The 22646-nt window shown below is 40.6% G+C and overlaps 2 protein-coding genes and 1 long non-coding RNA gene across 4 annotated transcripts; 2 read left to right on the top strand and 1 right to left on the bottom strand.

Annotated features, from left to right (window-relative positions):
* Positions 1–10026: 10026 nt before the first annotated feature.
* LOC133729114 (uncharacterized) lies at positions 10027–11836 on the top strand. 2 transcript variants are annotated; one of them, XR_009856248.1, is made up of 4 exons: positions 10027–10225; positions 10978–11086; positions 11340–11425; positions 11541–11836. It is a non-coding gene; the product is annotated as an uncharacterized LOC133729114 (long non-coding RNA). The 2 variants fall into 2 exon arrangements; XR_009856247.1 differs by having other exon boundaries at positions 11340–11444.
* A 3728-nt stretch (positions 11837–15564) lies between these two features.
* LOC133731228 (putative wall-associated receptor kinase-like 16) lies at positions 15565–16029 on the top strand. Its single transcript, XM_062158650.1, has one exon. The coding sequence runs from the start codon at positions 15565–15567 to the stop codon at positions 16027–16029; it is 465 nt and encodes a 154-aa protein (XP_062014634.1).
* A 2188-nt stretch (positions 16030–18217) lies between these two features.
* Positions 18218–22594, bottom strand: LOC133729105 (wall-associated receptor kinase 3-like). The gene is made up of 3 exons (XM_062156577.1): positions 21552–22594; positions 21297–21458; positions 18218–19670 (listed from the first exon to the last, which is right to left on the bottom strand). The coding sequence occupies exons 1-3, from the start codon at positions 22486–22488 to the stop codon at positions 18442–18444; spliced, it is 2328 nt and encodes a 775-aa protein (XP_062012561.1). The 5' UTR covers positions 22489–22594; the 3' UTR covers positions 18218–18441.
* Between the last annotated feature and the right edge of the window lie 52 nt (positions 22595–22646).

The following is a 22646-nucleotide window of genomic DNA, read 5'->3' as shown; positions in this document are numbered from 1 at the left end:
TGCCACATTAAGGTGGGATGCATGTGGTATCTAAAAATATGGTTCACTTAGCATTATTATTATTTATTTTTTTTCCAGTCAAAAGGAAAAGTATCATTAGATATCACAATTGATTACATCTACAGCTAAGGTTTTAACAACACTAACAGTGTGATTCTGAACCCAGCAACAACCAATTACACCTAACAGCATGACTAGTAGCAAGATTCCATACGCAATGATTATATGTTTGTTCTTTAAATGTTCGAATTCATCTTTACAAGTCAATGTTTGACCTGCATTAAAATAATTACTAGAATTGGTTTTTTTTTTTTTTTTTTTTTTGAGAGAATTACTAAAATTGGTTACATGATGATGTATGAAAATAGAAAACTGAAATTACAATTGATCTAGACAAGCATTTTTCAGGAAGGAAAAAAAAAAAAAAAAAAGTAATACATTATAACTTTACGACCCCATTACAGCAGTACACTAGGTACTAGGTAGTGCCCTTTTATTTTACCACACATTCTTATCAAATTGAAACAAACAACTGGTTTTGAGCCAAATGACAGCACTAGGACGATCGACGTACATACTGTTATATATTTTGCAAGGCACTACAAACACAACAAGTGAAAGAAAACGCCAATCATCAATCAACTATCGTCCAGCATCATAAGGCCTCAACACTTGGGCTTGATTTTGCATGCTCTGGTCGTACTCAATACTGGTTGTAATGGAACCACCATCCTTCACTCTCGCCTTCACCCTTAACATCGACAACATAAGCATTTGAAGGTGATGCAAGCAAGTAGTCAGTGTCTTTAGGAGAAGAATCAGGCTTTCCACCCCTTGAATGCATTGGCAAAATTTGCAATTCTTCTAGCTCCCTTGCTACTTCTCTCATAGTTGGCCTTCCTCTCCCTTTCATGCTTAGACATCTTTTGGCCAGATCGGCAACTTTTTCAACAGTCTCAAAATGTCCGTCCTTAACTACTTCCTCATCAAGAATGTGCTTCAATAGACCATCTTCCACTGCACAAACAAAGACGTTTGCTAGGCTTCGCTCCGCCTCTGGCTTGTCTAAAGAAAGTGCCCTTCTGCTTGTTAGTAGCTCCACAAGTACAACACCAAAACTATAGATGTCACTGTTTGTGTGAGTGTGTTTGATTGAAGATATTCAGGGTCTAAATATCCCATTGTTCGTCGCACTAAAGTTGACAGTTGATCTTGATCTTCAGGAACCAATTTTGAAGGTCCAAAGTCCGATACTTTGGCTGTGAATTTCTCGTCCAGTAATATGGACTACATTGTAACGAAGAAAAGGAGAGCGTTTGTTTTACTGAGCGGACTACATTGTAACAGACTCTGTTACCAAATTACAGTTTTACATGGACTTACATACTCCTGACATACCAAAATACCCTACATACTGCTAACACCCCCCCCCCCCCCCCTGCACAAGCCAAAGCCCTCAACTCTTCATAAGCATTGGTGACAATACCATCAGCAAGAGATTCTGCGCTTCAGTTTCATGTATAGTTACATAATTAAGCTCCAAAATTTTAGATCAAATAACCTTGAGTTCGTGGTTCTTCTATTGAGATTGACATAGTGATAAAACGGAAGCAACAAGCTCCTTATTGCCTACACCATTTTATTTTCCAGCATAAAGTGACGACAAAGTTTGCAAGAGATAGTAAAGATTCTTAACGGAATCTCAGGCCCTTTGGTAGGAGACAACACTTCAATGCTCCAAGGGTGTTGAATAGCAGTGCTAATAGCTCTAAATACCGGAGCAGCAACAGCAGCGGTAGCCAAAAACAAGGCAGAAAAGGCACACCAGCTTTGGTTATAAACCATTACACTAACTTATCAACAGCAGCATTAGATTGAGCACAAATGAGTACCCCACCTCTCATGGAACTTTCTATAGACTTTGTATTCCTCTGTACATCCTCATTTAGTCGTCCTTAAGCATAGCCTGATTAACCAAACCTCATGAATCTCATTTCCTCCGTATTACTCGAACCAAATCTCATGCCCAAACCTGATAAACCCACTTCTACATCCTCACTAGTTTCCATATCCAATTCTTCAATACCATATATCACAAACCCAAATTCAGGCATCTCCAAATTCAGACACTTCCTTCACTCAGAACAATCCTTCCAAAAAGAAAACAAACTTCAATTTTCACTAAATCTTCTTCTTTAACATTCACTTAATCCTTCTTCTTCAAAAAACAATCATTCAATTCTTCTTGTTCAAACTATATACAACTGATTCCTCGACTTCGAGCTTCTCCACACCGTCTCCGGCAAAGAGTACAACACTCCGGATCAATTGAGGAATGAAAATACTAGTGGAGTTCAAGAGGTTGGGTCGTATATCACTACTGAAAAACTCAAGCTTCGAGCAAGGATCCATGGCAGAGGGCAAAAGTGAATTTGGGGGTTAGGGTTTGGAATTGGAAAAGAAGGAAATTGAGTGAAATTGATAATGCGGCAAAAGATAGAGGAAGCAAGAGCATCCAGGTCACCGATCAACCTGGCTCTGAAACCATGAAAGAATCCATGGCTTATTGTCAAAAGAAAAACGAACGAAGAAGAAGGAAACGAAGAAAAGGAGAGCGTTTGTTTTACCGAGTGGACTACATTGTTAAAGACTTTGTTACCAATTACAGTTTTACATGGATTTACATACTCCTAACATACCAAAATTACCAAAATACCCTACATACTGCTAACAAGTAACAAGGACGAACTACAAAGCATCTTTAAACATCGACAACACAAGTAGTTCGAAAATAACCCACGCAAGTAGTCTTACTAGAGAGATATTTACAAATGCTAGATAGCTAGGTACCAAGGACACTGCACTACGCTAGTACAGGGGATCTAGTCTAGGTTTCTGCTGCACATTCCTGACATTTGGTGTGGTCTGAGCACCACCCACGCTAGGATTACTAATGCTTAATTTCCACCAGTACTCACATTTGGAGACTACAGTTCTCACGTCCTTGGCCATGAGAACAAAGCCTTCTACTTTTGTATGGCACTTCACATTGTCGGCAGTGCTAGGAACCTCCGTTAAATTGACATTCTTTTGTGATGCCCAGTGCAGCAGTTGTTCGCCATAGGAGTCGCCTTTCTCAAGGGTAACAATTGATGCGGATGCAGAAGGACCCATTTTTGCATTTTCATGAGCATGACTAGCAGCACTGGTAGTTTTGTAGGTCAGTATAGTGCCTTCTGTAATGAATAGCATGCTATCAAGTGGGTCTCCCATGTGAAAAATCATGGCGCCCTCAACATACATCTCTGGCTTTAGATAGTCGCAGATCATTTTCAACACTTTCTTATCCATTCTTTCCAGTTTTGGTACCTGTTGAATATTGCATCGGGTAATTAGCTATGCTACATTTGATAGATGTAGATACCTACTAGCATGACTAGTTTGCTATCTCATCAAGCATAAGTAACACCCTCTTTGGGACACCCACAAGCCATGGTGAGGCCCAACCGCTACTTGCATCTTATAGCCCTATGTTCAAGCTACGCTACGGTATCCAGAAGTGGCAAATCCGTTGCCGGGAAGCCACCTTTCCGGCCTTTCCAAGTTGCCTCCACAATATGGTTTTATAGACTAGAATAGTGACTTTGAGTCCAACATCTAAGAAAATGTAAATGAGGGAGCCTCCTTCCCCTATAAAAGGAGACTCCTTCCCACTTACTCCACACTCCATTACATCTTTTGTAATTCCCTTGGGCCGCAAGGCTCAACACACTAGTGTAACATTCAAGTGGACGTAGTTTCCCGCTAAGTCCGGAAACGAACCACTATACTTCGCTTGTGTCGTTCTCTCTCCCTCTCTCTCTCTTTACTTAACGTTAATTAGATCCCCACGGATCCAAGCATTAACATTAGCGCCGTTTGTGGGAAGCCAACACAAAGGCTTCGTTACCTACCACGAACTTTGACCCGTAAGCGTCGAGTCAACGCTCGTTCAACATCAAATTAGGGCCGGTCAACGTTTGGTCAAAGCCGAACAAGGCTTGGTCAAGGCTAGTCAACGCTGATGAAGGCTCAGTCAATGCCCATGGTCAGAAAGGTCAAACGCTGACTGCCAAAAAAAAAAAACTTGGCGGCAAATCTTCTCTGGACACCCAGATATCTTCTCTGGACACCCATTCTCTTCAACAAGGCCTCGTCTTCCTCGTTGCATCGCTCAGCGGCATGACCAAGCCACCTCCGCCAACCCTCTGGCCATAACACAGCCTCCGCTACCCTAGCAATCATCTTCCGGCAAGTCTTCCGTCGGACGGGTCTCCAGCCAGCAAGCTCCGCCGGCCAGCCTTCCGCCAAGACTTGCTGCAAGCTCCGCCGGCCAGCCTTCCGCCAAGACTTGTTGCAAGCTCCGCTCCGCTGGCAACAGGCCACCGCTAGCCTGCATCAGCCGGACAACCACCGCCGGCCAAAATAGCACCAAAACTCTGCTGACCACAACTACCGCCGACCAAGGCTGCCTCCTCTGGCCATTACCGCCGGATAGCTTCGCATCCGAGCTCCACTTCCGCTGACCATCTCCTCCGCCGAGCTGCGAACCTCTGATGCTTGGCAGTGCTGTACTCCACTCCCGCTGCGCGCCAACTGCTATGCATGAACACCGCTAGCCACCTTCGCTCGTCAACCCATCTCCGCCAAGGGCCACCACCATGCAAGGCTCTGTCAGCAGCTGCGCCTATGCTCATCTCTCTAGCTCTCACTCACTTGTCGCGGTTGTTCCATCAAAATTCCAGCACCAGCGTCAAGTTTCGTGGACCACATCTCCTCTTAGCAGCGATCACCGCTCCGACCATCAGAGCTCCGCCAGCACACCGGTCCCTCCTCCGCTAAAGATTCGTCAGCGGGGAACTTCTTCCGGTAATTACCATCAGCAGCTTCTGCCATGGTCAGTCCGCCAAGGCCTAGTGCCTAGAGCTCCGCCAGAAATTCCAGTGGCAGCGTCTTCAAACCAGTGCGCTCAGCGGCCGGCCACTCCTTCCGCCAATATCCGTTAGAGGCCCTCCTCCGCTGCACTCCAGCTCCGCCGAACTCGGCGTCTCCGCCGCACTTTGAGCATCCGCTGAGCTCCAGACCTGCTCTCCCCGCCTCAGCGTCTCCGGCGGTCGGTCACCGCTGAGCAACTCCCTCTGGCAGCCTCCGCTGGACTGCCCACCGCTGAGCTTCTCCTCCGCCGACCAAAGCTCCATCAACGAAGCCCGCTAGCTAAGCTCCGCTCCGATCCACCGAACTTCTCCTCCGCTAGACTGTTCATCGCTGAGCAGCACCTCCCTGAGCACCATGTCTCCGCTGAGCTCCGAGCTCAGAGATGAACTCCAGGTATCCGCCGAGATTAGAGCCTCCGCTGAACTCCAACTCTCCGCCGAGCTCCGAGTCGCTGCCGAGCTCTATGTCTCCGCTGAACCCCAAGTATCGCTACCTAATACCAGCCAGCACGCCAGCCTAGCTCCAGCAAAGCCTCCGCTGAGGGAAGCTAGCGGCCAACACCCCTCCCCCATGATGGGTCGTCTGGGCTCATCTTCTTCTTCGGCCACCCACCCTGAATTTCTCTGATTTGAACTGATTTCCTCTGCAACAAGGCCGGCCAAGAGATAAGTCTTTCTATCATTTTCTTTGATACGCACGTGCCTCTGCAGAGACTAGCAATTTAAGGCCACACATAAATTGTAGTCTTTTGTGCATGTTTAAAGGACACATAACATCACTCACTTTAGTTGCAGCATACTCACTGGTATGCACATGCCCATGTGCTGCAACATGATCATAATTGTATATGCCTTGATTCTTTTTCTCAAAAGCATCCAAAAAACTTTGTCATATACATATGCAGCAATACCGAGCCTTTGATATGTAATATTATGCATGTGCACTTGCCTAAACAATCTAGGCTACGTCATGGGCACCGACGATCTAACTATAGAGCTACACATTATAATTGCTCGTCCTCCCGCAAAATTTCGTGTACACGTTTAATCGGTACTTGGCTCGTTTGCCTACATCATTATCAATATTAGCACATGCATATTCATTGATACATATATTCAAATAATTTGTCTATTTTGTCAAAGTACATATGCAAGCTAATAGTGTTGATTTTACACACTCATGTACTAATCACCTATTTTGTTTTAAGGAGACATAATCACCGATCACTTCTCCAAATAGCGAAATCATCACCCTTCTACCAAGGAACTTCGCCAAAGCAATATCGGAGCGTCATGCTTGGACTACTCCAACATGATTTGGATACTTATATCAAATCCAATACCAACTCGCTCCAAATCGGCATAAGATAAGTAACTATGTCTTATCTTTTACGCTCTTGCAAATTAGAGCCTTCGCCATGACTATACATGTCTCCATGACCCTTAAGCATGCCTACAAAAATGTTATTAACAATTTTACTATAAGTACATGCTTAAATTCACGTTCATGTGACATGCATCTAGAAGCTTGTGACACTTACGACTTAATTAAACATGCTCGGATAAACGACTTGCTCGGGTTACGACTCGCTTGGGTATCGAGTATGGCCACGACTTGCGCTTGGGCCATGCCTCGCATGCTCGCACAACGCCTACACACTCAACTACACCCAACTTGCTCGAACAACCCAACTTGCTCGATCATGTCCAACATGTTTTACTTAAGCCCCAAGTTCACAACGCTTCATTCTATGTCACCGGGACTACTCCCACAATTTTATATGGACACTCATTACACTTGCCACTATCTATTGTGCGTATTAATGGCCATAAGATCCACATAGACAACTATCAATATTTTACATGTTCATACACATTAATGGAATATTGAATTCTTCTACCATTTGTGGATTCGCTACAAATCGAATTCTTTTCGCATTCCATTAATACGAACGGTAACCAATACAACAAGCATTCTACATATGCTCGTTTTTTTGTCTCATTGTGCAGGATTAAACGGGTCCCTTCTTGCTTACGGAGTTTGGGGACTTGTAGGGGCTCCGTGCCGCCCGGTCACTTATGCTTGATGACTTCATGCTTATAACTCCCCAACCAGGAAGCTCCTCTTGCTTGCGGACTTCGGGGACTTGTAGATACCTACTAGCATGACTAGTTTGCTATCTCACCAAGCATAAGTAACACCCTCTTTGGGACACCCACAAGCCATGGTGAGGCCCAACCGCTACTTGCATCTTATAGCCCTATGTTCAAGCTACGCTACGGTATCCGGAAGTGGCAAATCCGTTGCCGGGAAGCCACCTTTCCTGCCTTGCCAAGTTGCCTCCACAATATGGTTTTCTAGACTAGAATAGTGACTTTGAGTCCCACATCTAAGAAAATGTAAATGAGGGAGCCTCCTTCCCCTATAAAAGGAGACTCCTTCCCACTTACTCCACACTCCATTACATCTTTTGTAATCCCCTTGGGCCGCAAGGCTCAACACACTAGTGTAACATTCAAGTGGACGTAGTTTCCTGCTAAGGCGGGAAACGAACCACTATACTTCGCTTGTGTCGTTCTCTCTCTCTCTCTCTCTCTCTCTCTCTTTACTTATCGTTAATTAGATCCCCACGGATCCAAGCATTAACAATAGATAACTAGCGAATAAACAATTAAGGTGAAGTAGAATCACTAATCATGTACGGGCTAACGAGACAAACTATAGTACTTGTGGGTATCTCATACACTCATTTACAACTATTTGAACAAAGAATTACAGTTATTTGAACCAAAATTACAACATTGAGAACAAAAGTTATCATATTCATTTACACTACTTACATATAGTTAAACAAAAATTACAACATTAACAATGAATTTGTTCAAAAGCTTGTAACAATGTCGTAAGAGGTGTAATTACCATTATTAGAACTAAGATTACACAAAATATGACTCAACATTACAACTCTGACAATAAATTTGTTGTCACTTTTATAAATGTGGGTATAAGATACCCACAAGTACACTAGATTTTTCCCGGGTTAACGCCCTTAAAAAGAATTATTAATAATTCTTTATTACTTGTTAATATGTTGGGAGACCTTCTGGGTGTTAAGGTGATACAAGAGTAGGGATGGCAATGGGGCAGATAAAAATATATTAGGGATTTCCATTTACTATCAATTTTGGTGCCTCTCACTCTCTCAGACAATGCCTAATTCTGGATACATGTTGAATACAATGTTGGTTATGGAAGCTACTTATTTGCACCCACACCTTCTTATGGTTATGCACCTCAAACTGGTGGTTTCATGCCCTAAATACACTACTAGAATTATGCCCTCAGACATCGGCCAAAAACCGATGAGAAAAAAAATCCCGACCGATGTCTTAGTGGGTGATGAGAAAGGTCCGAAAAATGCAGACATCGGTTTTTAGCCGATGTCTAGTATCAATATACACATTGGTTATCTATTATAAATAGATGTAAATATGTTTAATTGATAACAAACTTGTATGTTTAACTAGTGTTAAACCTTCATTTTATTGTCTTTAATGCTTAAAGAAATATAGATCCTACAGTACAACTATGCATTTTAACATCGTTATTCATTTAAAAACGATGACTGATACTGTTTCACACATCGGTTTTCTGGTCTTCATCGATGACAATACTTATACTGGACATCGATCTCTATCTAAAACACGATGTGCACTAGTTTGTGGCACATCGGTTCCAACATAATAATTCGATCTCCTGTGGTTAATGGGACATCGATTTTTATTTTGAGACTGATGTATTTCTCTCAATCCCAATATATATATGGAATTAAGAACTTTGACAATTAACTGAAAAAAAACTAACAGAAGGAAAGAAACGAAAAGGAAGTGAAAGCATTTCATATTTGAATATAAAACATTGCTCCATTTCAAGTTCTAGTACTTTTCTACATTTGCAAATATACAAAGTTGATTTTTCAGAAGAGCATAATAACAAGATCTTACAAGCAGAAGCCAGACCCAAAGGTAAACAAGATGGTTACTCAAAAAAAAAAAAAAACAAGTCTCTATGCATGCGCTCTCCACTCATTTCCTACCCTGCACCCTTAGGATCTACAAAAGAAGATTTAGGAAACAATATATGAGCAATTGCAGCTGAATGAGTAATTAAAAGAACCTTCACAAACATAACAACGAATAATAATGGGATGCCACTGCAACTCATAGTGAGCTTGGAATCTGCTCCAGAATTCAGTAAGAATACACAGCCCCTTTAGTGAGCTCCATCCGTGCTTCTGCATCTTCTAGCCTCTTTTCCTGCAAGTATATTGCTCATAAGTTAAAGATTATCAAGAAATGATTAACCAAGATGCTATGAATATTTAATACCAACTCCAGTCATTCAAACATAGAAGCAACCTTTTCTAATTCCTGAAATATGCAAAAGAGGAGATAGATACTCACTTTAACCATATTTCATGTAAGGTTCGTCCAAATTTTTGACAATGGAACTCTAACTGCAATCTAAGCTATCGTATCTCACGTAGCAATCTCATCAACGTCTGAATTAAATACAAAACTTGGAAATGTGGTGGTAATATCCCTCTGAACACGAAATACTAGGGCTGACAAATCCAACCGATCCAAACCAGCCAACCGTGTCCGTCCCGAACCAAGGGATTCGGTTACCAGCTACTTCGGTTACCGACATTGTGGTACGGTACAACTGTACCGATATACTATACTTGGTACGGTATCGGTATTGAATTTTAATAAACCACGGTATACCGTACCGTACCGTATATTTAATATAATATTTAATTAATTTAAATATTTATTCTACAATCAATCATAGCCGTTGATTTTTTTCTGTTTTATTCCAACAACCGTTAGATTAGACTTGGAAAACCCTAATCCCAAATACATCGATCCCTCTCTCACTCTCTGACTCTCTCAATCTCCGCCTCTCTCCAGTCTGGAGACTCACCTCGTCTTTCACTCTCTCTCTCTCGAACCCGATCGAAAATGGACCTGAGCCTCTGCCTCTCAAACTCTTGGTCCAAATCCAAACTCCTAATCCGATCCCTAATCCCTCAGTGACTCAGTCCATCTCTCGACCATTCCCTCAGTCTCTCTCTCTCTCTCAAACTCGAGCCTCAGTTCGAAGAATCAAATCCCTCGACCCATTCGATTTCATTTCACATCAAAGCGATTCGATTCACATCAGTCGATCAATTGTTGCAGTACTGCTGGTGAGTAGGAGCTCGGTGCTTCAATTGTTTTGGATTGTTGAGGTTCGAGACTTCGATCTACCCAGTTTGTCATATATTATCAATTTGAATATATGGTGTATCTTTTTTTGCAATGTTCTTGACATGTTTTCTTATAATCTGATATGTAAAAAATCTTTACTGGGTTGTTGTGATTATATGTTTTCTGGGTTTTGACTAGAGATGATTCGAGAGCTTCTGACTTATCAAGTTATCATAGATGAATTGTTATCACTTTGCACATCTTTATTTTCCAATGTGTTTAATGCTGACTGATCTCGATGGGCCATGATATTTAAGCATATAATGAACAATATGAATACATAATCCAATGTTTTGTGTTGGGTTGCTTTGCCATATTCTCATTTACTGCATTAACCTGCAAATTTGTTTTCTTAGCAATTGATACTTGATAGGTTACTGAGAAAAGTGAAGGGTTTGCAAGAGAAACCATCTAAACTCGGCTGAATATGTTTTCGAGTTTGTTTTAGACAAACTCTTGAATTGTTGGTATATGTGTTTAATAAGCAATCATGCACTTCTTGCAAAAATTGTTTTGATCGGACAGAAGGTTATTCCAATCATTATATCCCAATTGTAGGTAGCCTTAACAAGAATCAACTTTTTGGAATTGAGGAGTCTGTTATTAGTGGTGTACTCATCCTAAAACGTATTCCAATCATTGTCAAGTTTATTAGGCAACCCAAGACTCATTTACAATTTTACTTTTTCAGGTGTTCCAATCTCGAGTTGTCAACAATTCAAGAAATCTTACAATCAAGGCTTAGAAGTCAGCACTGGAGCAACGTAGGAGCACTGCAGTTGGTCGGTTTGGACCAATAGGTCAGTTTCAAAGTGATATATATTTGTAAAGTTAGATGATGAAAATGTTATATATTATATATATGTTTGATGTTTGTATTAATATCACAATGTTTGATGTTTGTTTCTTTTTTCTGCAATTATTAAAATGTTTGATGCTTGTCTGTTTTGTTTGATTCTTTTTTCAAGTTTATTTGGATCATAATGTTGTTTATTTGTTTCTTATTTTATGAATCATGATATTATTTTTAACCTTGTCTTTGTTATTTTGCAGAAAATGCTTTTAATCAAGGAATAGAGTCATCATTGACCAGTCTCAGCTCTACACAAGCTGATGCATAGCAGGCAGCAGCCAACATCGTGAGCTTTCTTGTTCAACGTTAGAAATTGCAAAAACTTCCTAAATTCTTCTTCATTGATTGAATTTGCAGAATTGCCAGCATTCTAATTCTTTTCAACTAAAATTGATTTGCAGAAAGTCTGAGTCTTTGAGTGAGGCAGGGAGCACAACAAGCAAATATGAAGTGACGATGAGATGAAATTTGAGTCTTTGAATACTTTGTTTTAAACTATTGTCCGCTTTGTTATTGTATGATTTATTCATTTGTGTGAACTGTAAATGATGATATGAGGTGATGATGAGATGAACTGTAAGTGATGATATGAATTATGAAGTGATGAACTGATGAGTGATGAACTGATGAGTGTAAGTGATGAACTAAAGTAGATGTGAGAGAATGAGAGACTGAGAGTTATAAGTTTTTTGATTGATTTACATTTGTGTATGGTTTGGGATTTGTGTTATAAGTTTTTTGATTGATTTACATTTGTGTATGAGAGTTATAAGTTTAAATTCATAGAAGTTAATTGATTGTTTTTTATGTGCTTTCAGTTTTTCACTTGTTGACAGATTAGGGATTTAAAATTTCCATTTGGGCCAAAGCTGAAAGCTGGCCCAATCTTAAACTCGGTTGGAGGCCCAACCAACCGATACCAACCGGTACCGAGAAGTCGGTATACCGACTTTTGTGGCCGGTAGTGGTACTACATTTTGTGTACCAATAAGTTCTGGTACGGTAGGTGGTATTGGACTTGAAGGTCCGGTACCGTACCGAACCCAGCCCTACGAAATACCTCTTGGTGCTCAATAAAGCCCGTGTTATCCAAGTCATAGAGCTTAAATGAAATTGCAAAGTAATAGGAACCGTTAAGCAAAAATTACAATATAATAATGGTGGGACACTAAAAACTACTCTGCTCTGTGAATACTTCTCACTAAAGACAGCCATTACTTCTCATGTAAACAAAGAACCACAGAAACCAAGACATAAACATGTAAGCAAAGCACATGATGTGGAAGACATATGATATTGAGACTTTACCATTTCTTTTTTTATTTGCTCGAAAGACTGCTTGTCTAACTTGTTGATACTAGAATAAATAGTTCTGAATTTTTCAGGCGGCACTCTACATATTTCCAACATTCCTTCCAACAACTTTCGGTGATTTAACTTAACATGTGCAAGAAACACCAATAGGCAATTATAAAAATAATCTTTAGCCAGAAGATTAGGCATAAGAAGTCTGAAAATTAGTCTAGAAAACACTTCAACAACAGTTATAAATCAAATGAAGAAAACTTGTTATATTGGCACAGCACCTCTTACAAGGTGAGGACAATAATTATGTGGCAGTCCATCTCTACATAAAGGTGAAGGGTATCAAAATTATATATATATAAGCCTCCGATAAGCATCGGAATTTCAGAAAACCGATGTGCTTCCCGAACATATCCACTCCTTACCCAAAATATCAATCAAAGAATTAGAAACGACTAAAGTGATATGATATATAAGCCTATTACTGACAACTCTGTCAACTGATGAGGAAATCATAATAACCAATTAACCCACTTGAATGGAATGAACTACCTGAATTAGAACTCGTGTAAGAGACATGGAACCGCCGTGTACAATCCCATTTTCACTCTGGGTGTTCTTCAGCCACTGCTTAAACAAAGAAGAATCGATAGCACTCCTGCAAGATGCCATAGACTATAAACTACTTAATTCAACATCTCTATGACTCTATTTATAACTGGGTCTTAACAATACCAAAAACCACAACATTCTAAAAAGTAAAAACAAAGTGCAACTGTGACTCGCCTGAAATCGGAATCGGAGATATGGGGGGCAGCGACGATCTGGACGGGTTGACAGGATAGAGTAATGGAGTAAGTTAACGGTGGTGACGAGTTAGACGACATTTTGCAGCTGAATGATCCAACCTCAGTGGGACTAGACGAAAGGGGAAGCCAACCCACGGATCCACCCCCTAGCGGCCGACGATAGAGAGAGAGAACACAAGAGAGACATCTGACCAAGAGATCACCACCATCAGGTCCACGAAGGGTTCGCCGGTGGCGGGTTTGGATTCGGGTTGGGGTGGCGGCGGAGCGGTGGTGGTGCGTGAGGGTTTTTGGAGCTCATGAGGACCGAGAAGCCTGGGAGTAGCCATGGCTCGATTTGTGTGAGCTAGGGAGGGAGGGGGAGAGAGAGAGAGAGAGTAGGGTTTGGAAAGACAAGGGAGCAAGAGAGAGAGGTGATGGTCGGAGGTGGAGATAGAGGGGAAGGAAGGTCAGGTTGGAGAATGAGGTCGACGCGAAGAAGGAGGCGCGCTGGAGTTGAAGTGAGAGTTAGTAATTAGGGTTCAAAAGTTTCAGACAAGTGAAAAAAAGTCTAGTGTTCCCCCGAATATTTTTGTCCCCCCGCGTTTCTGAAATTTTCAACTTAGTCCCTCCGCGTTTTTTCAAAATTTTTGAACGAGACTTTACACATCGGTTAATTTAACGACCGATGTTTATAATCACAATAGAAATCGATATTTCATAAACCGATGTTAGGATGTATTTTTTACATCGCGTGCAATTCCGACTGATTTAATAATGGTGATGTCTGATGGCATAATTCTAGTAGTGAAAATGGCACCTTTATAACTTAAAATGGGGGATTCATGGCTCAGAATTGTGGTTATACTCCTGCTTGTCAACACAACTACTCTCGGCAATCTCTCAAAATAATGTGTGACAGCAACAAGGTTCATTTTCACAATAGCGCGCAGGGTTCATTTTCACAATAGCAGGGTTTATTTTCACAAGCTCCAAACTACTCATACTCTGATGGCGGCTCTGCAGAAAACAATTTGAGCTATCCCAATTTTTCAAACAAGGGAGCAAACAACTCTAACAGGAACCATGACAATAGGAATGACAACAATAGTCCAAGAAACAATGACAACTCATCTTTCAACAATCCCATTGGATGCCAGATTTGTGAAAATCCAGGGCACAGTGCTTCCATATGCTATTACAAGAATGGTTTTGAGGCTTCCACCTCTATTGTTGAGTGTCAAATCTGCAAGAGACTTAGTCACAGTGCTAAAACCTACAGATATAGACAATAATCAAACAACAACTCTGAGAATGGTCCAACAGCTATGGTTGCTCATAATAGCATCAATTATTTCAAGATTTCATTATTCACTCAAGTTCATCTCATCTTGGTTGCACAAATGGAGAATTTTCCATCATCGAAATCCATGCCTACAAGCTCAAGTTGAATTATTGCACATGGTTTGACAATTAATTTGCCTCTCAATGCCTATGTTGCAAACGTTGGTCATCATATTGGTTTTTCTGATCAGCCCCAAGTCTATCATCAAATCAGCAATCCAATCCAGACAAATAGTGGCTTTTCTCATCAAAATATCTCATTCAAGTCAACTATCGGTCTCGCTCAACAGCAGCATTACCCTGCAATCAATGGTTATGCTACTAGTAATATTTATCAACAAAGTCACGATTATATTGAGGGACTTCACTTTGAATCTACTTTCTAATCCTCCATATGAGCCTAAAACGAAATGAGACTGGTGTATCATTTCATGGACCTAATGCACTGGCTGCTGCTAATCCCTACAGGTTGAAGCAAGTATCTTTGTTTCTTGTCACTGTGTTGTGCAACCTGATCATTGGTCCCTAACCATCAGTTTGAGGGGGGTGGGGATATTAAGGTGATATAAAAGAGTCAAAGTCAAGAAAGTCAAAGGTCAAAGGTGCATCCAACAGCTAAGTAGTATAAATAGGGAAAATCTCTCTTACTGTAATCAGTTGCAACCATTTGTACAATTACCAAAAGTTCAATACCAGCTACCTCTTACTTTTCTCTCTGTTTCTTCATCTTCAACCTCTAGTTAGGGTTTCAATTTTCAACATTGTTGCTTTACCTTTAAGCTTTCATCATCATGACCTTGATTTTTAGTAGCTGCTAGGCTGTTGTTTGGAGATAAAAACGCCTATGCTAGTTTACGAGTTTGTTGGTAATGAAACGCTTTATGACCACATTCATAAAAATAAAAGACAACCACTTTAATTTGCACAATGATTCAAGATAGCAGCAGAAACTGAGACGGCACTTTCATACTTACATCACTCCACCACCATGAAAATTGTTCATCGAGATGTCAAGGCAACGAATATATTGTTGGATGAGAAACTTACGGCCAAATTGTCGGACTTCGGAGCTTCAAAACTGGTTCTTGACGACAAAACTCGACTTTCAACTTTAATGCAGGGCACAATGGGATACTTGGACCCCGAATATCTTCAATCCAACACACTAACAAAAAAGGGTGACTTTTATAGCTTTGGAGTTGTCCTCGTGGAGCTACTGACAAGCGAGAATGCAATTCGTTTTGATAAATCCAAGGCAGAGAGAAACCTGGCCAACCTCTTTGTTTCTACAATTGAAGACAAAGGTCTGCGCGCACTGGGTCCAATTCTTGATGATGAAATAGTCAAGGATGGAAACTGGGAGATCATCAAAAAAGTTGGGAAGCTTGCCGAAAGATGCTTAAGTGTGAAAGGATACGAAAGGCCTACCATGGAAGAAGTAGCGAGAATGTAGTTCGTTTTGATAAATCCAAGGCAGAGAGAAACCTGGCCAACCTCTTTGTTTCTACAATTGAAGAAAAAGGTCTGCGCGCACTGGGTCCAATTCTTGATGATGAAATAGTCAAGGATGGAAACTGGGAGATCATCAAAAAAGTTGGGAAGCTTGCCGAAAGATGTCAAGGATGGAAACTAGGAGATCATCAAAAAAGTTAGGAAGCTTGCCGAAAGATGCTTAAGTGTGAAAGGATACGAAAGGCCTACCATGAAAGAAGTAGAGAGGGAGCTAGATGAAATACTGAGAACTTTGGCAAACCTTGCCTCCTTTTCCAAAGGGACAGACCCCTCTTGTGTCACATTCAAACGCTTACAGTTATTATCAATGCACAGTATGATGTCAGCATGGAAAATTGGCAATGGATGGAGTGACTAACTCAGAATCAAATTTATATTTTTCCAATGTAGGAGTTGTATTTGTTTGGACCCAAAATAAACATTTTGGCCTGACAAGGCGTGTCTTGGAGAAATTGAGCCAATATCAGTGGCTCAAGCTATATATTGTCGACAAGCTCGAAATATATATTTAGAGGCTAAATAAAGCCTACTATGGAAGTATGACAAGTCAACTTTAGCATATTTTCCTACTTCGGCTAGGAAAAACCGAGCTAGACAAGGAAGGAGGGGTGGCAGACTAACCAAATGAAATCGAAATGTGCTGAAACTTTCCAGATCCATTCTAGACAGCCCAAAGATCATTTCTTATGAAGAGTGCAAGAACTTTTGTTGAGTGGAAGGCCTTCAAACAATCAGCCCAATTTTCTACAGAAGCAAAACTGGAAAACTGGACCTGTAAGAGGTCCAGCAGCATTTTCGGCCCAACCACATGGAATAAAAATCTGAAATTTTACCAGGGTGATCTACACTCATAGTGGAACATTGCATATGAAGAAGTCGAAGGAATATAATGAAGTCTTGTTGGAGAAATAATTGAAGGAATAAAGGGGCAGAAACTGACCTAAAACCAGCTCAATATTCACATGTTCATGTTTCCTACCCACATGAAGAAAGCTAGATGCTTTTCTTCTTTTCCTTGGATATATTTTTCAAGACAATCTCTATAATAGATCATCATCACTTCCATGTTGTTGCACCTTCATGCCTTGCTTTCATTTCATCATTTCTCTATCTTTTCCATATTTTACAAATCACTTTCATATTCCACTTTCATTATTTTTCTTCCACTCATCATTTCACTCTTCTTTTTCTTCCCTATATAAACACCTTCTCTTCTCATTCTAAAACACACATTCACAACACAACAACAACATCTCTAAGATGATCTAAGTTCTCTCTAGAGCAAACCTCTCTAAGAGCAACTCCTCTCCCTCTCTTTCTCTTTCTCTTAGCGGTGATCACACTCTTAGTCCTAGTCTTCTCATAAGCCGACTTTCAGTGCCACCAAACCCTCTGTCAACGTGCTTCGGTCCTAGTCTCCTCGGGAGCCGACGGTAGTGCCGCGACCACAACGGTTACAGAACCAGCCAAGCAAGGGTAACGCCCTAGCAACCCAGCCAAGCTAAAGTCACGCTTTAGCAAGATCTCAACACTTCCCGGTGATGTCGCTCTGCTCGATCTACAATATTGAGTATCGATTGTGTTAACAAGAAGAAACTTCAGCAAAGTCCTCACCACGAGGCAGAAAGAATCCCCACGACGAGGTTGGTGCTCTCCTCGTCTACAATTGCTTGAAAAGAAGTCAGGTCAAGGGACATCCCCGACGACCGCACCCAAACGGTGCTGGCACGCCCGCGCAGAAAAGAGACTGTTGACCAGCTGCAGCAAAATTGGAGCCAAACAGTATTTATACACATTCTCAACAAAATATTCTTCGGCCTTTTTTAATTGTGTGTGTTCTCTCTATTCCAATTTGACCATTTCCGTGTCTTGTAAAATAAAAGGTATATGAGTAGCGCTGTTAGAATCATGTATGCAATCCCTTTTTTTTTTTTGAGGTGGAAGTCATGTATACTTTATGTGTGTGTGCGCGCTAAAATTTTTGATTTCCTAGATATAGTATATATGTTTATCTTGCTTCATATTAGAGTAAGTTGAAATTTTCTTTAGATGTCCTAGAAAATAACATATTCCAAATTCTAATGATAAAGACACAAATGTTTATAAATTATTAGACAAAGTCACAAATGTCTAATGTGGGATGTACTCTACATATCATGACTTGGTACTCTACATTTTTAAACCAACCTATCATGACTTGGTTGGAACAGAAACTCACTCATCCCAAGTTATAATTTTTCAACCTACACACGACTAAAATTAATCACTTACACAAAATGATAAAACTACGTACTATAGTTTCTTTTATGAGGACCCAAATTGAAACAAAGTATCTAAAACTCAGTGTAATGAATTATCGCCCATCATCATATGGCATTAACATTTGAATTTGCATGCTGTCATACCCACTAGTTGTACCACTAGCACCTTCATCACCATCACCTTTAACATTGACAATGTAAGCTTCTGAATTGATTGGTGACCCCAGCAAGTACTCAGTCTCCTCGGGACATGAATTTGTATTATTTCCCCATGGATGCTTCGCTGTATTTTGCATTCCCTCTAACTCCATAGCCACTTCTTTCATTGTAGGCCTTTCCTCCCCTTTTATCCTCAGACATCTTTTTGCGAGATAAGCAACTTGCTCTGCTGTGTCTATGTTCCTCTCATTCATTATGTCAGCATCAAGAATTTCAATCAAGCAATCTTTCTCTATCGAAGAAACAAAGAAACTTGCTAGGCATCTCTCTGCGTCAGGTCTAGCGAAAGAAAGTGCCACTCTGCTCGTTAATAACTCTGCTAGGACAACTCCAAAGCTGTAGACGTCACTCTTTTCAGTCAGTTGATTGGAATGAAAGTATTCAGGGTCCAAGTAGCCAAGCGTCCCTTGCACTAGTGTTGCTAGTTCAGTTTGATCTAGAGGAATGAAACGCGAAGCTCCAAAATCGGACACTTTGGCAGTGTAATTGTCATCTAATAGTATATTTGTTGCTTTCACATCTCGATGTATGATTGGTGTGGAAGTAGAGGAGTGTAAGTAAGCTAGTGCCCCTGCCGTTTCTGATGCTATCTTCAATCGTAATTCCCATGAAAGCGGTGATCCTTTTCCCTTGCTGAATATATGCTCAAAAAGAGTGCCATGAGTAATGTACTCATAAACTAGTAAAGGCACTTCAGTCTCGAAACAACAACCCAATAGTTTTACTACGTTTCTGTGGTTGATTTGAGAGAGAACGATAACCTCATTAACGAACTGCTCACTTTGAGTTGGGGCGCCAATTTTTGATTTTTTTATGGCAACAACTTTCGTATCAGGTAGAATTCCTTTGTAAACTGTTCCATAGCCTCCTTCACCAAGAATCTCATCTGCATGGTAATTGTTTGTCGCCTTCTCAAGTTCTTCCGCTGTAAAGATTTTTGCTGTTTCCACGGCTCCTCCATGACTAGCGAGTTGTTGTTGTAATGTTAAGCCACCGTTTTCTTTGAAGTACTTCTTTTTGAGTTTGATGAGCCTTCTTTTGTTCATTTCCCAATATATCCACGAAATTAAGACCACCAAAACCAAGAAGCCTATACTGACACCTGCACATATTTGAAAAATGAAATATCAATATTTCTGGGGGTTGAATGCTAAAGGTAGTTCTAGGTATATACCCAAAAGAAATCATGTAGTGTATTACTTTGCCATCTACACTAATTTTTATTTTTTTGTTTTTGTTTGAAATGACACTAAGTATTTCTTTAAGGGCCAAAGCCCAAAGGGTTTGACAAAGTATACTGGCATTAATCATAATTTACCTCCCGAATTATATGAGCATTTTTAATTTCATATCTGGATTTCAATTTTTGTTGTTTACATACCTCAAGTTATTTCTGTTGGACGTTTCTATACCTTGATTGAAAAAGTATGTTAAAAAAATCTGATATTTGTAAGAGGATTTGTTATTTATGTACAGACATGTCAGTTAAGTGATGACACGGCATCACTTTTCTCACTAAAATGCTGATTAATACGTTTTAGACTTTGAGAATTAGCTATTTGTAAGAGGAGAAAATCATTAAGCTCTGGGAACGGGAAAAAAAATTGAAACCTAAATCTGAGATTGAATTCCCAAATCGTAATTTCTCAGCCATCTCTTACTCTTTCATCAGTTTGCTGACGCCTTGGCCATATCAGATTTTCCCTCTCCCCTTCAGTCATCCTCTAAAAATGATTCAAATTCTCAGATTGGAGCACATGATAAGGCTAATGGAAAGGAATGACGACTTCCAACTTCGGCTCTGACCAGATCCCGTATGCCGAAAGGTTAATGGCGGCGGCTCCTGCACAGATACCCATTGTGGTTCTTACCGATTTTGAAGTTGTAATCACCTATAAGTTTCCAATCGGATGGCCGTAATGATGTCGTGTAACAGAGTTGAGACCGGTGGAGGAGTCAGTGGAGCTGCTTCCATTGGAATCACCTGAGTTGATACTGTTGGGAGCTAACGATATGAAGAAGAGGGTGCGAGATTTTAATTTGGTTCAATTTTGATCTCTGATGATTTTTCTTCTGGGTACATAAATTTCTCGGTTGCAGATTGGTTTGAGATATAGTGAATTATGTGGAAATTGGTTTCTGTGTTTTAAAGCTTTGGATCTGAGTTTTGAATTCACTCTCTTTGCTAGGTGGTAGATATGATATATAGGCTCTTGAAATTGTTGATAATCATACCAGTAGCTAATAATTAATTATATTATCTACTGACATCTGGCCATCTGGGTGTAAATTTGAGTATATTTAGGAGGAGGAGGAGGAGGAGGGAAGAAGACCAAGTAACTGGGAGTCTGGGATAATGGATAAGATTTGGGTGCATTTATTTTTTCCTTAAAATTTTTTTCTTTAATTTTTTTTAAACATGTGCCATTTTCATCAGGATGTTATTGTGACTAAGTAATTCCACGTCATTACATAACTAACATGTCAGTAGATAACTGACACATCATCAGATAACAGATTTTTCTTTAATGGAATTTTTTGAACTAAAATATGGAAACGTCTAACGGAGCTAGACGATAAAAATTGAAATTTAAGAATGAAATTGAAAATGTCTCTTTAGTTCGGGAGGGAGGGTTTGGTAAATTATAATTAATCCCTAAAAATATGACTGAAGTTAGAAAGGAGTCAAAGGACCAAGTCTCGCAAATAATGTAATCAGCGAACTTACCTAATGAGATTTTTAGGGAAGCGTTGTTTGACCAGGTCTCACAAGTGAATTCGTCTCGGTGTCTGAATCCTTTATTACATTTGCACGAGTAATTTCCTGGAGGTGAATTTATGCACTTTCCGTTCTGACAGTGGCCGCTTGAGGTCGCGCACTCATCGATATCTGAAATAAAATCATGAATATCCAATATGAATACAAAAAAGTAAAATATGTAAATTGAACTTAAATTTCTTGCAGCATTTAAAAATTGATTACCTTGGCAACCGAGGTATGGGTTCCCTTCGTAGCCTGGCTTGCACCGGCAAATGTAACCTGCAACCGTCTCATTAGTGATGGTGTTCCGGTTGACACAAATAGTATTCTCTTTGCACGAATAATCAGTTAGGTTCTTCGCTACTGCACATGGCTCGTCCCCGATTGCCCAATTAACAGCCACCGGAAGCTGCTGAATTGTTGTATACAGTTGTTGAAAACTTGTTTTCGGTGCGAATGTGAAGTTGCCTTCTTCAACGATGAAGGCGTAGCTGCACTTGTAAGTTGATGCCCAGTGATCACTCGCGTTGTAGTCGGAAAGTGCAGCCATTCCAATGGAAATGTTTTGCAGTCCACTTGGGATGGAAGTTTGGGCACACCCGAAGCCGGTGCATGACTCGGGTATTTCTTTGCCAAGAATATCCTCACAGAAGGCAACACTTACACCTGTTTGGGAGTCTTCATCTACAACTTGTCGATACAGCGATAAAACGTTGCAGCCAAGGGTAAAGAAGTTGTTTTTGGTTGAGATGATATAAGGAGCAGGCAGCTCCAGTGAACTGCTGCTGTTTGTTTTAGTGTCATCATAGCATTTTCGTGCTATGTCCTGCATTACTTGCAACTCGCCGTCATCAAGGGAAAATTTAGTAATGGTGATGGGAAAGGTGAAGGTACCATTTGTGAAGTTTGCCGATGGGGATACAGTGGTGGATTGGTCACAAGCGATGGTGAATTCCGGTCGCATGGAACAATTTTCACCTATGCCAAATGGATATGGAATTGTGAGATCACCACACTTCTCTTTGCACCCAGGCTTGGCTTGAGGAGGCGGCGGTAGGGTCTGCGCTGCTGCTAGCAGTGTTGTTGATGTTGTTGTTGCGGCCACTAACATTAACAAATAGAGCAGCGTAACAAGAATCCTCTCATGTAATGAAGCCATGGAACTACAAATTGGGTGGTACTATAACAACTATGCCAGGCCTTTAACCCTTATATAGGCGTAAAGGAAGAGACTCAGTCTCTTAGTTTGCGCGGTTGTTCTCTTCCCTAGTGGTAATCGACTATCTGGTCAACTATACGAATAGGCAATGTTTTAGT

This window comes from Rosa rugosa, chromosome 2, assembly GCF_958449725.1.
Source record: "Rosa rugosa chromosome 2, drRosRugo1.1, whole genome shotgun sequence".
Taxonomy (NCBI): Eukaryota; Viridiplantae; Streptophyta; class Magnoliopsida; order Rosales; family Rosaceae; genus Rosa; species Rosa rugosa.
Note: the sequence above shows the minus strand (reverse complement) of the source record. Positions and strands in the feature narration are given on the sequence as shown.

What these genes read in the sequence shown, in the direction of transcription:
- LOC133731228 (XM_062158650.1), top strand. Translation starts at nt 15,565, where the DNA reads ATGAAAATTGTTCATCGAGATGTCAAGGCAACGAATATATTGTTGGAT.
- LOC133729105 (XM_062156577.1), bottom strand. Translation starts at nt 22,488, where the DNA reads ATGGCTTCATTACATGAGAGGATTCTTGTTACGCTGCTCTATTTGTTA. An exon ending in CCCATACCTCGGTTGCCAAG is followed by an intron (nt 21,459 to 21,551) that starts GTAATCAATTTT and finishes ATTTTATTTCAG; the next exon opens with ATATCGATGAGTGCGCGACC. An exon ending in TTCCCTAAAAATCTCATTAG is followed by an intron (nt 19,671 to 21,296) that starts GTAAGTTCGCTG and finishes AAATATGTGCAG; the next exon opens with GTGTCAGTATAGGCTTCTTG.